General features: G+C 30.8%; 1 protein-coding gene across 5 annotated transcripts in view; it reads right to left on the bottom strand.

The window, feature by feature from the left end:
• LOC149958677 (uncharacterized) overlaps positions 1-18,705 on the bottom strand; it is a 143,593-nt gene that overhangs the window by 38,756 nt on the left and 86,132 nt on the right. For all 5 annotated transcript variants that reach the window (XM_090166026.1, XM_090166029.1, XM_090166028.1 and 2 more), the window contains exon 5: positions 13,640-13,930. In XM_090166026.1, the coding sequence (XP_090022152.1) occupies positions 13,640-13,930 (291 nt within the window). The remainder of the gene's footprint in view (positions 1-13,639; positions 13,931-18,705) is intronic.

Here is an 18,705-nt window from a genome sequence, read left to right on the forward strand (position 1 = left end):
AGGCTTAAGCCAAAACGACATAAGCGTATTTTCATTAAAAACCCATGGATTATCATTATGTATGTTAATTATTTTTTTCACGTAAGTATTGTCAATGTGTTGAGCTAATAAGCGGGTTAAACCAGCAGTTGGAAAACGTGTAAGTGAAACTTGTAGACGTAGCTTTGCGTACCATCTACGTTTTAGCCTAATTTTACCAGGAGTATATAATCTTTTATAAGTATCCATCAAACGCTTAGTTGACCCAGGGATCAAAATTATGCTTCAATTAAAATTCCAATGTAGGTAAATAATAATCAGCTAGGCTAATATCCAAGGCACCACCTTAGGCCCAAATCAGCTAGCGACTTTTAATGCCCTTAGTTCAAGTGGCGTAGGCGGAAGTGTTGACAAGCCCTTCATGCCACGCGAGCCAACAGCTCCCTACACTCACTATTAAAGTTTACCTCGACAAGTTCAGGGTTCATACGAAAATTTCTGATATAAAATCCCTGACTTTCCAGGTTATCCCTGACCAATTTTTGACAATATCCACGACCTTTTTGGTTATATTTTTTGACATTTTTTTTAATTATTTTAGGTCAAAAGTTCTTTGTTAATGCTGGGTTCGGTTGACTAACTAAAATCCCTGACCTATCCCTGACTTTCTACGAATTTATTTAAATCCCTAACTTATCCCTGACAGCATACCTCCATTTTACATATCCCTGACTTATCCAGGTTTTCCAGGATATCCAGGTTCTGTACGAACCTTGAAGTTTCTACGGATAGGGGCAAATGAAGAACTCGAGGGAAAACCCCTTAGACCAGTGGGGGAGATAATTTACAAACTCTACGCGGAAGGAGTTGTTCCGAGTTTTCACACAGTGCCTCAAGCTGGGATCGAACCCGGCTCTTCTCGCTGCCGATTTGAGGCCCCTGGCGGTAAAAATGTCGGGGAACTTTTGGTTTTGGCGATTATATGTAGAATACGTGAATAATATAAAATATTGCATCTTTCGCTTTTTCTCTTGGCAGGTTTAAACTATTAATCTATCGAGCTCGGGGCCCCTGGCTGCGAGGCGAAAGTGCTAGCATAAGTGTGTCAGTTAGTCGAAATATAACCCCAGGGCTCGTACAACTATTTGCAAACCGATTTCCCTGATTTTTTTGGCAGGATGACTACAGAAAACCCTGCAATTTCTTAAATGAAAAATTTATTCATTCTAAAGGAAATTCTAGGAGTAATTTTTATGTAAATATAGGGAATTATAGAAAGGTTCAGTTGAATTTATAGGAAATTCTAGGAACAATTTTAATAAAGAGAAAATAAATGTTTTTGAAGGATCTTCGGTTGAATAGTAATATTACATTTAATACGAAAACATCACAGATTTTGTGACTAGATAAATGTATTAAATAAATATTACATTTTCATTTTAAAACCCCAGCCAGGCGGAAAAGAGAATGATATTAGTGTTTTAGTAAAAGGCCGGCTGTTTTGAGCACCTTCTATCGAACTTTAAAACTACATGGAAAGCAAAATGTTAAGTACGAAAAATATATCGTCACCGTTAAAACAAAACCACGTAACTTGAGATACGTGGTTTTGTCAAAATTGATATATTTAGATTCTACACCCCAATTTACGTATATAACATTAAAAACATTAATAGATTGCAATTGGAATTATTTTTTTAAATCGAGAAAACATTTAAACGTATCTTTGATATTCACAACTAATTTCGCGCAAAAGCACGTATCTCGCTTATTTTCAGCTCCTATTTCACTACATGACGCGAAACCACGTATCTCTAAAAATTCCCCTTTAGCAAAATATTTTTAAATTAAAATCCTCATAAATTCAATATTGAAACGAAATTATTTAACTATAAAATTAACTCGCGTGTAAAAACCTAACACGCGATTTCACAAGTCCCTGCAAAATTAAAAACCCCTTTTTCTCAAAAAGGCCACCGAAAAGATACGTGGTTTTGTTTTAACGGCGACGATATCGAAAAATAGGAAAATATAGTAAAATTGTCACATTATGGGAAGACAATCGAAATATAGGAATTACAATTACAACTCTATGCTAACTTAAATACTTTCATGAAGAGGTATAATTTTACTCATTTCACGATTGAAACTAAATTGGTTTAATATTTTCATATTTAGTAAAATAAAATTACTAAACATTTTCTGAATCTTCGTAAATTTTACTGATACCGTTCCCTGATTTTACTAAAAAATTTGAATTTCTGTCAACTATTTAATTGTCTGATATTCCGAGGTCTGACGCCCTTATACGTTAACTTATTTATAAACTTATGGCATCACAAAAAATCTATCGGAAGCTCAAAATTCATTTCAGTAAATTTCTTTTTAGGAATATATAGAATCAGACCAATAACATTTCAGCATTGTTTCAGCTCTAACAAGGAGACTACCCGAGGTGTTACACACCGATTTTGTTCAAACTCGGGGGATTGGTAAACCCTAATGTAACTTGAAAAATCCTAAAGGGATTTTATTCAATGGGCAACGGTTTTGCCATGGGAACGAAAAATGTTTTTGACAACATAAAATGGAAATTTTCCCATTGAAAATAACATGGGATTTTGACCGATTCCAAAATTTTACAAAATTGGAAAAAAAAAATGAAAATACCAAAATTATAAAAAAAAAAGAGAAAAATTGACGAAAAAAAATCAAAATTGGTCACATTTGGATCAATTTTTAAAATTTTTTTTTCACAGTGAAATCGGTCAAAATCCCAAGTTATTTTATGTTGTCAAAAACATTTTTCGTTGCCATGGCAAAACCGTTGCCCATTGAATAAAATCCCTTTAGGATTTTTCAAGTTACATTAGGGTCTACCAATCCCCCGAGTTTGAACAAAATCGGTGTGTAACACCTCGGGTAGTCTCCTTGTAAGAGTAGAGCCACGAGCTAAGATTTCAAATTATAACGTTGTATCATTAACTTAATACAGAAATTTGGGAGCCGTCAACTGCTTAAATAACAAAAACATTTAACGGAGCAATTTTAAACCATTTAAAAATTTCCATGTCAGTTACCCTTTAAAGATTTCATTACTATATTTACTGACAACACGTCTCGTAAATTCTCCCCAAAACTTTGATGTTCTATCAAGTTCGGAAACTGGGTCGCATTATCATAGAAAGCTTTTGGTTGGCAAAACCTTACGTAATCCCTTAAAAACGACTTCTGCGCCGGAGAAAAAACCAAAAGAACTTAGACCAGACGCGGAAGCATACTAAAATAGTACCCGAGAGAAAAACTAAGCGTAATAAATTATCTGATAAAAAAAACCTTCAAAAACCTTCATTCCCTTTTTTTTACTTTTAAAAGCCTTATCGGGGCGCATTTTTAGCCTCGGCCATAGCGATAAAAACTAGGTAACTCGGCAAAGCGCCGTTGGATGGCGCTGCGCTCCTAAAAATTTCATTTTCTTCCGGAGTTAGACGCGTAACCGTCGCCATGGCAACGACCGTCTGAGTCTGAGACGAAATTTTCGCCCTCCTCGCTCGACGTTTAACCCTCGACTCTGACTCGCCCTTGGTACTTCGCCGTCAAGAGACGTTGTCGTCCCCCGCCATATTTATAGCCGCTTGGACACTACCAGTTGGCAGTTTCTATAAAAGCGAGCCCTACTACGGTAAACAATGTCAGCCGACTACGTTCAAAAACGAATAAAAGGGAGACGGCGTGAATCTGCGGCTTTTTTTACGAGTCTGATTTTTATGGTTTTAAAAAATATATAAAAACTTGTGTCATTACGTTGCGTTCTTCATTTAGATGGTTTTGAAGAGAGAGATAGCTTAGGCGGTTTTCAAAATAATTAAATATTTAAACTTTCAGTAAGAGCTGGATTTTATATTTAATGATAACTATTTTTAAAAGTGGTTCAAAAATGGGCGCGCCGCGTTTTTTTATCGCTTAGTTTTGAACGTTCCTTGGCAGTAACTAAGTGATAACGTTTTCCTTTTTAAAGGCAAAAATGCATTACGAATGAAGTATTTCGAGAATTTATCAAGATAGTTTAAATATTTTAAGAAATTTCATCGATTAGTTTGAACTATAAGGTAAATTATGGTTTGTTAGGTATTTCTACTCACAAAAATATACTAAATTTTGAAAATCACCAAATGTAAATTGCATTAACTTAATCATTTGTCTGGTTTAAATCTGGCAGGGTTGGAAAAAACTTTTTTTCATAAAAACCCAAAAAACCGGTTTATTGGGTTTAAACCAGGTTTTTTTAAACACTTCTTTATTTTACTTTTAATCCATTTTTCGCTTTTGTTTAACCGTGCATAAATATTACAAATCAACTAAAAATTAATATGAGTATTATTACAAGTCTCACGTGACCAGAACAAAGTTTTAGTTTTAGTTTCATTTTTGATGACCAGGAATTAAATGAAAATATAGGAAAAACCATAAGCAAAAATAAGGATTCTTATCGATAAACCGTAGATAAAATAAATAAAATTATAGGATGAAGAAGGGTACACGACGGGTTATATACTTCATGAGAAAACATAAGGGGTGAATAGGAAGGTATTGAAAATGTAGGAAATGTGGTCACCTTGTAAATGTTTTAGAAATGTAATCATTTAGGTACGAAAATGTACAAATATATTGGAAATAATTAAAAAAATCACTTGGTTTAAACCATGATTTAAACCAGCCAACCCGGAAATCTGGATAGAAATTAACCGATACGTAATGATAAATTAGCCGATAAGTAATGATAAATTGAACCGATAAGTAATGATGAAATGAACTGAAAGGTATAATATTAATATTATTTATTTATATAAAATTTTGAAAATCCAATTAAATAGGGACTTGGCAGCATGACGTCACGCCGTACCTTTGGCTGTAGCCGCCACGCTGATAATCTTTTTTTCCATTGGAAAAGCATGGGTGACGTATTATATACGTCATGCTGCCAGGTCCTTATTAGTTTAGAGACTAATCTTTTACAGGGTTGCTACAACATTTTCAGATTCAAATTCCCTGACCTTTTCAAAAGATTTTCCCGGACTTTTTAAGGTCAAAATTAGACCATTTTTTATATTTATTTTTATCCGAAGTTAATAAATTTAGATCAACTTATATTTTAGTATAAAGGTTATTGTAACGTTAAAAAAATTAGCAAAACTTTGAAGAATCTAAATAATAATTAATAATTTGTCAGAAATTTTTAGTAAAATTATCAATTTAAAAAAAATTTGAACGGAGGAAACACATGGATGTAAAAATTGTTTTATTTCAATTTTTAACAAATTTTTAATTTTTAAAAAATTTGTTAAAAATTGAAATAAAACAAGTTTTACATCCATGTGTTTCCTCCGTTCAAATTTTTTTTAAATTATTAGTTTCCATGGATCCTAAAAAATCTTTCAACATTTAAAATTATCAAGATATAGTTTAATTCCCCGACATTTTACTAATTATCAGTATTTCCTGATCTTTTTCTGACGTGTGGCGACCCTGTTTTCCATAAATGCGGTGCTAAGGTAAATCGTGTTTCAATTAAAGACAAATAAAAATCACAAAGATTAGATGAGTCTGTAGAAGTCACTAATGCAACACAATTCCTTAATATGCTTTTGTATAACAAAGTCTTATACTGCCGTGCAAAGCACAAAAGCATTAACGACCAAATTTTCAATTTACAGATTTTGGTTTTTTTAACCTTATTTTATACGTTAAATTCAATTTTCAACTAATTTTCGAATTTAAAATTTTTCTTCTTAAAGAAATGACTTGTTGCAAAACGCATTATTTTAGGTTTTTGCATTATTTTAAAACCAAAAACGCATTAATGTGTTTATTTTCTTTAAAAGTCAAATCAAGACGCGTTAAAAAGCATTTTTTTTTATGATATTTCTGAAATATCGTTTGGCCTGTAAGTTGTTTAGTACCAGAATATAATTTGAGTTGAACAATCCAAGTCTACTACATAAACTTGAAAGAAGTAAGTTGGGGTATCTTAAGGCAAAGAAAGTTTGAATTTCGCGGGTTTTCTCCATATTTTGGTTTTGGTCGTTAATGCTTTTGTGCTTTGCACGGCAGTATAAACCTTGAACTATTGAAAAGGTTACCATGGAAACGAAGTCACGTGATCGCGACGAACGGATCATCTAAACCATAAGATTGTAGACGACGGAGTTGGAAGTGACGTCACTTTACCAGGGGGGAAACTCCGGTCGTATTGTAAAGCAGTTTCGGTCGATTGTAAAATGGAGATTCAAAATTAAGTCACTTCCCCCACAATATTTTCGGATTCAAATTCCCTGACCATTTTAAGAGATTACCCTGACTTTTTAAGGCCAAAATGAGACAATTTTGAACTTTATATTTGACATTAATCAGAAGTTAATAAATTTAAATCAACTTATATTTCAGTACAAAAATTATTGCAACGTTAAGAAAATTGGAAAAACTTTAGATCTAGGGTAGAATTACCTTCAAAAAATGCCAATATAAAATTTAATTTCCTGACTTTTTGCAAATTCTTAAAATTCCCTGACCTTTTTGGCCCATTTTAAAATTCTGACTTTCCCCTGACTTGTGGCAACCCTACAATTACTACAACTAAATTTTCAAAACATTTTATATTTCTTTTAAGAACCATTATTCACCGGGGATTTAACGAAATATTATTATTCACCACTAACTATCAAAACAACTCCGATTATCATATCAATGTTCGGACACCGATACAAAACACTCGGAAAACCTCAGAACAGATAAATCAAAATTTGAACTGACTAACGGCAGATGTCGCCAGTGATCCACCCCCGACGTCCTAATCGGACAAATAAACCATGTCGTTTGCCCATGAATAAACGGTGAGTATCGTGGCTTGTTACCAAAGGCACAAAAAATACAGTCCGGCGCATAAGTCGCCATCTACATACGTCAAACCAAACATTTGGCCAGAAAATAATAGTAATAATATTTTTTCTTAATTTTAATTTACCAGTTTATTTCTTAATTTTAATTTACCATTGGTTTATTTCTTAATTTTAATTTACCATTAGTTTATTTCTTAATTTTAATTTACCATTAGTTTATTTCTTAATTTTAATTTACCATTAGTTTATTTCTTAATTTTAATTTACCATTAGTTTATTTCTTAATTTTAATTTACCATTAGTTTATTTCTTAATTTTAATTTCCCATTAGTTTATTTCTTAATTTTAATTTACCATTAGTTTATTTCTTAATTTTAATTTACCAGTTTATTTCTTAATTTTAATTTACCATTAGTTTATTTCTTAATTTTAATTTACCATTAGTTTATTTCTTAATTTTAATTTCCCATTAGTTTATTTCTTAATTTTAATTTACCAGTTTATTTCTTAATTTTAATTTACCATTAGTTTATTTCTTAATTTTAATTTACCATTAGTTTATTTCTTAATTTTAATTTACCATTAGTTTATTTCTTAATTTTAATTTACCATTAGTTTATTTCTTAATTATAATTTACCATTAGTTTATTTCTTAATTTTAATTTACCATTAGTTTATTTCTTAATTTTAATTTACCAGTTTATTTCTTAATTTTAATTTACCATTAGTTTATTTCTTAATTTTAATTTACCATTAGTTTATTTCTTAATTTTAATTTACCATTAGTTTATTTCTTAATTTTAATTTACCAGTTTATTTCTTAATTTTAATTTACCATTAGTTTATTTCTTAATTTTAATTTACCATTAGTTTATTTCTTAATTTTAATTTACCATTAGTTTATTTCTTAATTTTAATTTCCCATTAGTTTATTTCTTAATTTTAATTTACCATTAGTTTATTTCTTAATTTTAATTTACCAGTTTATTTCTTAATTTTAATTTACCATTAGTTTATTTCTTAATTTTAATTTACCATTAGTTTATTTCTTAATTTTAATTTACCAGTTTATTTCTTAATTTTAATTTACCATTAGTTTATTTCTTAATTTTAATTTACCATTAGTTTATTTCTTAATTTGAATTTCCCATTAGTTTATTTCTTAATTTTAATTTCCCATTAGTTTATTTCTTAATTTTAATTTCCCATTAGTTTATTTCTTAATTTTAATTTACCATTAGTTTATTTCTTAATTTTAATTTACCATTAGTTTATTTCTTAATTTTAATTTCCCATTAGTTTATTTCTTAATTTTAATTTCCCATTAGTTTATTTCTTAATTTTAATTTACCATTAGTGTATTTCTTATTTTTAATTTAAAATTAGTTTAATTCCCAAATTATGCTTTTAAGTATAACTTCTAGCCTAACTTGATAGATGGCTCTATATTCCTAGAACAGACAGCGACGAAGACCACTATATAATCTCCTTTCTTTCCTGGGAATCAGTTTGCAGATATCCAAGGACCACACTATCATTGACAATGGTGTCAACTCCAAATGAAATTCGTTCCTAACTCAGAGTATGACTCCCCTATGATGGCGCTGATCTAAAATGGCCACTAGGGGGCGGGGGGTGGAGAATACGAATACGTCATTGAATGACGAAAACACAATAGCAACAAACCATACCAGAAATTAGGCTATTTCCTGGCAAAGTCCCCAAAAAATCTGAAAGGTTAGGACCTTCCTCGTTTAGTCCGCAAAAACGTCACTAACGCCCCCAAGCGGGGAATATATAAAAGGTATATCAGCTCCCCCGGGCGGCGAAAGGTGGAAACTAAACGGATAAAAGCGGAGCCGGGTTCCCTTTTTAAAATCCCATAATAGAGATTTAGCATGTTGTATCGAATTAAGCGGATTAGCGTAGCGTGAACGCCAGAGCCCCCATGCGGCAGATGTCCGCGTTAACACACACGCTCTCTCCGGCAGCGCCACATGGCGGATGCGGAAATTAATGACGCGTACGAAATACACCAATCAATTATAGACTAGCCCCAACCCCTGACGCCCTCCTACAGAAACTATTGTTAACAAGCTTTTAGCGCGTGTAATAGATACAAATGGACTTTCAGGACTCATCGAAAATAAAGTCGTTTTACTTCAAAGGAACTTTTCTTTTATTACTGTGTAACAATGAAATTGTTCCTTTTTTTCACTTAATACGGTAAAAAGTGACCATAAATATTCATACGCTTATGTAATGGTTTATATATGACGCGTTGCTACGGTTACTATGGTTAAAAAAGTCAAAATATACTTTTAGGAGCAAGGCTTAAAATGTATTCACGATTATCATTTTTTTCTTCTCAAACTGGTTGGCGAGTTCGTGACGCGCAGCGTTGACTTCAGCACAATATTTAGTTAATAATGGACAACATTTTTATTTTAGTTTCGTTATATATTTTTTTAATCTTATATTATTTTTTAATCTTATTTAATTATATTATTTTTTAATTTTATTTCATTATATTATTTTTTTAATCTTATTTCATTATATTATTTTTTTAATCTTATTTCGTTATATTATTTTTTTAATCTTATTTCGTTATTTTTTTTATCTTATTTCGTTATATTAATTTGATCCCTTAGTTTTGCTAAATCCATTTGATGGCTTAGTTTCGCTTAATCCATTTTATCGCTTAGTTTCGCTTAATCCATTTTATCGCTTAGTTTCGCTTAATCCATTTGATCGCTTAGTTTCGCTAAATTCATTTGATCGCTTAGTTTCGCTAAATTCATTTGATCGCTTAGTTTCGCTAAATTCATTTGATCGCTTAGTTTCGCTAAATTCATTTGATCGCTTAGTTTCGCTAAATTCATTTGATCGCTTAGTTTCGCTAAATTCATATGATCGCTTAGTTTCGCTAAATTCATTTGATCGCTTAGTTTCGCTAAATTCATTTGATTGCTTAGTTTCGATAAATTCATTTGATCGCTTAGTTTCGCTAAATTCATTTGATCGCTTAGTTTCGCTAAATTCATTTGATCGCTTAGTTTCGCTAAATTCATTTGATCGCTTAGTTTTGCTAAATCCATTTTATCGCTAAGTTTCGCTAAATTAATGTGATCACTTAGTGTCGTTAAATTAATGTTATCGCTTAGTTTCGCTAAATTAATGTTATCGCTTAGTTTCGCTAAATTAATGTTATCGCTTAGTTTCGCTTAATCCATTTTATCGCTTAGTTTCGCTAAATTAATGTTATCACTTAGTGTCGCTAAATTAATGTTATCGCTTAGTTTCGTTTAATCAAAACTTTGTCAATTACGGTCTTACTTATCGGTGCGACGTTACTTAGGCTAGTACGTAGTTCGTGAAAAGGCAAATTTAAACATTTAATTAACATAATACAGCGGAGTTAACGGCCCAAACTGATTACAAACGACATTTCCAGCCCTCGAGACAAACGGCAGTCACGTATTTATCCAAGTTCACGTACAAAATAAAATTACCTATTTAAAAAACCTGGAGGATATAAGAAAAACTAAATAAAAAAACCGAATAACACAATATTCAAAGAATCCGTTTTAAACAAAATCATCCTACAGAGAAAAAAAAACAGGACTGGAATTACTTTAACGCTCCCCAAATCTGCCAAGCACGATTTCTCAATTTAACAGTAATTTTCACGAACCCATTTTTGCCTTTTTAGATTTTTTTACTAGAACATGATTATATTAAATTATTGGCGTATAATTTGTAACGTTTCCCGAGCTCCGGGCGGGTTTGAAAGCGAAAGAAAAGAAACTCCATTAGCGGATGAATTGCCGGAGGGATTAGTAACGGATTAAGAGTGGATTAAGAGTGGCAGGAAAACCGGACAGCTTCGGAGATTAACACGGTGCCTCTGGCTTACGCGCTTTTTTCTGATGGATTAAATAGGATTTAGTTGGCTTTTTAGGAGATAATTTCGTGGTTGGTTTTTTATGTGAATGGCAAGGCTTAATTTATTTATGTATAGGGCGTTTCAAAGTTTAGTGTTTTTTTTAAATCATTTATCTCCCTTAAAAGAAAATAGTGATTTAATTAAAGTAAGATACGATTGGATTGAATTAAATTTATTTGATTAAATAGACCTTCATTAAATGTATTTAACGATAAAATATTACCTTTTAAACTGTATTTTACTATAAAATATTATCTTTAACGGTATTTAACGATAAAATATTAACTTTAACGGAATTTAACGATAAAATATTAACTTTAACGGAATTTGACCATAAAATATTAACTTTAACTGTATTTAACCATAAAACATTAACTTTAACTGTATTTAACCATAAAACATTAACTTTAAATGTACTTAACGATAAATTATTAACAAACTGTATTTAACGATAAAATATTAACTTTAACTGTATTTAACGATAAAATATTAACATCAACGTAATTTAACCATAAAATATTAACTTTAACTGTATTTAACCATAAAATATTAACTTTAACTGTATTTAACGATAAAATATTAACAAACTGTATTTAACGAATTAATAAAATCTACTTTAACTTACGCTTGGATTAACTATAGCTTTACCAAATATATTTAACAATTTAATAACATTAGAAATTTAGTAACATTTATTTGCATTGAATTTATTTCCATTAAATTTATTTAACAAATTAAAATTAACCTATTGTTGTTAAGTTAAGTATACCATATGTGTAACCCAATAGCGGAACGAAAATAAGGGTAGAACAATTGAATTAGCACGGTTTTCCTTATTTCGATTGCGTAGGGTTTCCCGCATTGTTTATTCTTTACATTCTGATTGCGAATGCATTCTAAAATAACTGTTAATAAATAACCTCAATAGGGTTGTCCTTTGGATCTAACCACCGGCTACTTCATCCTAGCAATTAGGGCGACAACAATTTGTTAATCTAAACATAGTAATTTGCGTAAATAAAACATACAAAACAAAGGGGTAATCTTAGCCTCTTTGTCATAATAGAACAAAAAGATTCGGTGATTTTGGTAGCACTAGTGACATACAAGCGCCGATAAATTGCTACGGGCAAGAAGCACTTTTTATCGTATGCCAAATTCCAAGACGAATTAAAGGCTTCTAGTTAGATTTTATTGTTATAGATGGCGCTATATAGGGTGTTTCAAAAGGTTATGCAAAAATTTGAAGGAGTTGTAGGGGGTGAGTTGAGAAGTATGCCTGTTTTTTCCCCTTTTTCCTACGATGAGGGAAAAGAGCGCCAGAGAGCTTCAAAGTGTGCCCTACTAGCCCCTGGAAGTAGTCTGCAACGAGCGCAAAACCAAGCAGCAGAGACTTTAAATACTGTTTAAGTTTACTTTATTACTCTGGTTACCTCGTCATTTTTACTTATCACACGAACCCAAACCTTCATGTTCGCATTTCCCTGCTGCTTGGTTTTGCGCTCGTTGCAGCCTACTTCCAGGGGCTAGTAGGCCACACTTTGAAGCACTCTGGCGCTCTTTTAAATCATCGTAGGAAAATGGGACAACAACAGGCATACTTCTCTACTCGCCCCCTACAACTCCTTCAAATTTGTGCACAACCTTTTGAAGCACCCTGTATATAAAACAAGCGATTTATTTCAAAATCCAAACTTCTGCCACACCAAAAAAGGAATTTCATTAACCACTTGTTCTAGCCTACCGCGTTCATTGCACATTCAACTAGCTTGTTGATTTAAATTTACGGGATTATGTAAACATACTGCGATTTAAATCAAAGCGATTATTTAAACATACTGCAATTTAAATCAAAGCGATTATTTAAACATACTGCAATTTAAATCAAAGCGATTATTTAAACATACTGCAATTTAAATCAACGGGATTATGTAAACATACGGGATTTTGTAAACATACTGCGATTTAAATCAACGGGATTATGTAAACATACGGAATTATGTAAACATACTGCGATTTAAATCAACGGGATTATGTAAACATACTGCGATTTAAATCAACGGGATTATGTAAACATACTGCGATTTAAATCAACGGGATTATGTAAACATACTGCGATTTAAATCAACGGGATTATGTAAACATACTGCGATTTAAATCAACGGGATTATGTAAACATACTGCGATTTAAATCAACGGGATTATGTAAACATACTGCGATTTAAATCAACGGGATTATGTAAACATACTGCGATTTAAATCAACGGGATTATGTAAACATACTGCGATTTAAATCAACGGGATTATGTAAACATACTGCGATTTAAATCAACGGGATTATGTAAACATACTGCGATTTAAATCAACGGGATTATGTAAACATACTGCGATTTAAATCAACGGGATTATGTAAACATACTGCGATTTAAATCAACGGGATTATGTAAACATACTGCGATTTAAATCAACGGGATTATGTAAACATACTGCGATTTAAATCAACGGGATTATGTAAACATACTGCGATTTAAATCAACGGGATTATGTAAACATACTACGATTTAAATCAACGCGATTATGTAAACATACGGGATTATGTAAACATACTGCGATTTAAATTAACGGGATTATGTAAACATACTGCGATTTAAATCAACGGGATTATTTAAACACTGATTTAAATCAACGACTATTTAAAAAAATACCTCGATTGAAATAAAATTGCATGAAATCGTGTTTGTTTTTGTAAGAACTGATGTAAATCGGCGATGATGGAAAGCAGAGATCCCCAAAATGAGAATGGAATGTGGGCACTCACCATATAACCCCTTCCGGAACTGCTCTGGCTGCTGACGTCACTCAGGTGTCCCGCAGCGGGGGCGCTGGCGGCGGTGGGCGGCCTGGGCTGCGTTCGGGCGCCATTGCAGACGCTGGTGAGGCCTCGGGGCGCCTCCGTCGTCTCTAGCTTGGGCGTAGGGTGGGCGGGCGCCTGGGCGTTCTCTTCTGCCCTGCTGACGGCCTGCCCCACCACTTCCTCCTTCGCCTGCCCCGGAAACACCACGGCGCACTTCACCTCTTCCGAACTTTCATCCCTGGCGTTGGCTAGTATCTAGATTTGGTAGCAAAAATACCGTCGTTACTACCATTTTCTATTTCTTTACTAAATAGCGAATTAAGTATTTCGATTTGGTAGGAAAAATTCCATCGTTGCTACCATTTAATATATTTTTTACCAAAGAGCGAATTAAGTATCTAGATTTGGTAGGAAAAATACCATCGTTACTACCATTTTCAATTTTGTTTAACAAACGAGAGGATTAAATATCTAGATTTGTAAGGAAAGATACCATCGTTATAACCATTTTATCTACTAAAGAATGAATTAAATATATTTGGTAGGAAAAATACAATCTTTACTACCATTTATCTACTTAAGAATTAATCATCTAGATTTGGTAGGAAAAATACAATCTTTACTACCATTTTATCTACTTATGAATTAATCATCTAGATTTTTTAGTAAAAATATCATCGTTACTATTATTATATATTTTTTATCTACTAAAGAGTGAATTAAGTATCTAGATTTGGAAGGAAAGATACAATCTTTACTACCATTTTATCTACTAAAGAATGAATTATCTAGATTTGGTAGTAAAAATACCATCGTTACTACCATTTTCTATTTTTATTACTAAAGAGTGAATTAAGTATCTAGATTTGGTAGGAAAAATACAATCGTTACTACCATTTTATCTACTAAAGAATTAATCATCTAGATTTGGTAGTAAAAACACCATCTTTAATTCTATAGTAGATAAAATGGTAGTAAAGATTGTATTTTTCCTACCAAATCTAGATGATTAATTCTTTAGTAGATAAAATGGTAGTAATCATCTAGATTTGGTAGTAAAAATACCATCTTTACTGCCATTGTCTCTACTAAAGAATGGATTATCTAGATTTGGTAGGAAATATGTCATCGTTACTACCATTTTCTAATTCTTTGTACTAAAGAGAGAATTAAATATCTATATTTGGTAGGAAAATACCATAATTACTACCATTTTTTCTTCGTATTGAGCTTTTGGTTGTAGTTTTTACATAAAACCACTTAAATTATTGATTAAAGTTCTTTCAAGAATGTATTTTATTTCTATTTATTTAAATTAAATATATTTCTAATATCGGACATAACACACTCAATCCGACTCACCTTGCGACAACTACATCTATTGAGCCACCGAAGTACTGCCCGAGAAACCACTATCGCTTTAACAGGTGAGCGTATCGTAAGTTGGTGTTTTACGAAAAAAAAACCCTACCTAATTTAACAACATTTTTAATTGGAGCTACGTTTATACGTGGATTTGTTTCCCCAAATTAAAATTACTTTAATTTTTCAGGGCCGGAGAGGGGAGGTGGTAAATAATTGTGAAATTATAAAATTCGCTTAAAACGGGTTTATTGAGCAATATTTGTAATTTAGTCTGTAAGCGTGCCTGCATAATTTTACGGCTTAATTATACCAGCGATAATTTAAAAGATATTGAATTTCAAAATTTACGAATAAATTTTCAATAAAATGGGATAATTGGAAAAGTAATAATTACATTAAACATATTTAATTTATGGAAAAAATGGAAGGGAATTTGAAAAATATCGTAACCTCAATATTTTCAAGCAGTTTAAAACTTGATTTATTTACTAAACTGAATAGAAAATTATTTGTAAAAATATACTAAGAAAGTCAAGAATATATTGATGTCTCCAGAAAACCGTAGAAAACTCGCCAATTTTGCGTAAGGGATTTCGAATATCAAAGTAGGTTCAAAATACGGGAACGATTTTGAGACTTCAGAGGATGATTTTCGTGTCGATTTCTCGGTTTATTTGGAAGCTGATTTTCGCGATTTTGTACCTGATTTCGGAATTTACAAAGTGGAATTCAAGATTTAAAAATCAATTTTCTCTAGAGAGTGCACGCTAGGGGGTGGTGTTTGTTGCTCCTAGGTGTACGGGATTTTGACGAATTTAGAGGGAATCAATTCGCTGTTCGATTTTAAAGTCATATTAGATGGCGCCAATTTAAACGTTTTGTCGGTGAAACGAATGAACTATTACATATTTCTTTGATATAAAACTACTAAATTAAAATATATATGAACAAATATTTAAGACATTAAAAAATTCGACACAAAAAGCACGAAAACCAATTTAGATTACATTAAATACAACGATTCAAAATTATTAGCGCCAACTAGAGGTCGGCGGAACGAATAAATTAACCGACCAAATTTTGATTAACCATAAAAAGTTTGGTTAACTGTTATTTATGCACATTATATACGAATAAACAACGATTTAACATGCAAAAATAATCGGTTTTTTCGTATATTATTTGGATAATTTGCGGTTATGAATAAAAATAAATAATTGGATAATTTCTTATTCAAACGCCGATCTCTAGCGCCAACTAATAAGACTTTCAACAACACTATCAAATCTATCGAAATATTCCCTTTAAAATATAAACAAGTCATTTTGAAAAACCTTCGAGAGTAAAGTGATTAAATATTATCCTTACAGCCCCACCCTAAATGATTTAAAAAAAATTAAATCTATAAAACCAGAAAAAACATTAGCTTCTATAATTAAAGACTAAAAAAAACTAAAAATAATAATTACAACGTCAGAACCGCAAATTACATTGTTATAAAAAGTTGTAGAAAACCGTCCAAAAAAATAAAACTCCCTACCATCTCCCCCCCTCCTCGGTGCTTACAAATACCACGGCAGACTATTTAATATCATTAACCTGATCACAATAATTAATTGCGAAGCCCCGCTAGATACGTGAGATAAAAACAGCCCCTTTCAAAGTGTATAATAATGCCTCCAGGGGGCGTCTATATCTTACAAATAGGGGGCACTGGAATCGTGAAATTCTGCCATGAGATAAAAAAAAACGAACAAGACGTCGCGGATGGTTACGTACTTTCATATTTAAAAAAAAAATCGGACTTTTAAAAATTTCCCCAATTTTTATAGAATAAATGAAACTTTGCGAAATATTTAATACATCTTCAAAACTTTATCTGCCTGATTTTTCGGAACCATTTCCACGTATTTAGTAAGTTTTCGATTTATCAATAGAAATTTAAATATTTTTATGGTTATAGCATGTTTTTAAAAAATAAATTTGAATATTTTCTCAGTCCATTCTACATTTGCGTTTTATACTCATAAATTAAACTTATTTCTTGCAGTTTTTAAGCTTAAATTTGGCACATTCCGGAAATTCAAACTCTTGTTCGTTTTTTTTACATTAAAATTTGGCGCCGTTTTAAATGATGAAAGTTTCACCATCGATGGCGAACTAAAAGTGTATAACCACTGGTAAATAATGGTAAATATTGTATATTAATATGTGAAATCAAGAAAATCATTAAAATAACCGGGATATATCAACTTTAAAGGTTATAACTCCTTGAATGTAGGTTTCAGTTTTTAAAATACTATAAATAATTCGTGGAAAAATATTTACCACTTTTCCTATTTTTTACCATAACGAAATTTACCACATGTGAAAATACTTCTTCGGAACTTTGAATCTATCTATCTATCTATCCGTCTGTATAGATGCTAAATCAGTCGTTGTCGTCAATAAACATTTTAAAATGTGTATATATTTCATTGAGTAAATAAACTGTTTTCATATTTTTTTAGATAAATTATTTACATTTAAAAAATATACAAGGGAAATACGGTAAAATAATTTTTGGCTATTTCTGTAATTATCCAAAGCAGGGTTGCCAAGAATTGGGCTATTTATTATATTTTTTCCGTAAATATATGAAATATTCGGCTATTTTTCTCACTTATATTTTTATTAAATAATTCATGGTCAGATGATTGGAACTTTGGAAGATTGAAACAATTTGTAAAACAATAAAATGTAATATAGGTTTAAAATATCGGATTTTATAGAAAATACAATATAGGTTTAAAATATCGGATTTTACAGAAAATACAATATAGGTTTAAAATATAGGATTTTATAGAAAATACAATATAGGTTAAAATATAGGATTTTATAGAAAATACAATATAGGTTTAAAATATCGGATTTTATAGAAAATACAATATAGGTTTAAAATATCGGATTTTATAGAAAATACAATATAGGTTTAAAATATCGGATTTTATAGAAAATACAATATAGGTTTAAAATATAGGATTTTATAGAAAATACAATATAGGTTTAAAATATCGGATTTTACAGAAAATACAATATAGGTTTAAAATATAGGATTTTATAGAAAATACAATATAGGTTAAAATATAGGATTTTATAGAAAATACAATATAGGTTTAAAATATCGGATTTTATAGAAAATACAATATAGGTTTAAAATATCGGATTTTATAGAAAATACAATATAGGTTTAAAATATCGGATTTTATAGAAAATACAATATAGGTTTAAAATATAGGATTTTATAGAAAATACAATATAGGTTTAAAATATAGGATTTTATAGAAAATACAATATAGGTTTAAAATATAGGATTTTATAGAAAATACAATATAGGTTTAAAATATAGGATTTTATAGAAAATACAATATAGGTTTAAAATATAGGATTTTATAGAAAATACAATATAGGTTTAAAATATAGGATTTTATAGAAAATACAATATAGGTTTAAAATATGGGATTTTATAGAAAATACAATATAGGTTTAAAATATGGGATTTTATAGAAAATGTAATATAGGTTTAAAATATCGGATTTTATAGAAAATACAATATAGGTTTAAAATATCGGATTTTATAGAAAATACAATATAGGTTTAAAATATAGGATTTTATAGAAAATACA

This window comes from Leiobunum rupestre, chromosome 2, assembly GCF_980474605.1.
Source record: "Leiobunum rupestre chromosome 2, qqLeiRupe1.1.hap1, whole genome shotgun sequence".
Taxonomy (NCBI): domain Eukaryota; kingdom Metazoa; phylum Arthropoda; class Arachnida; order Opiliones; family Sclerosomatidae; genus Leiobunum; species Leiobunum rupestre.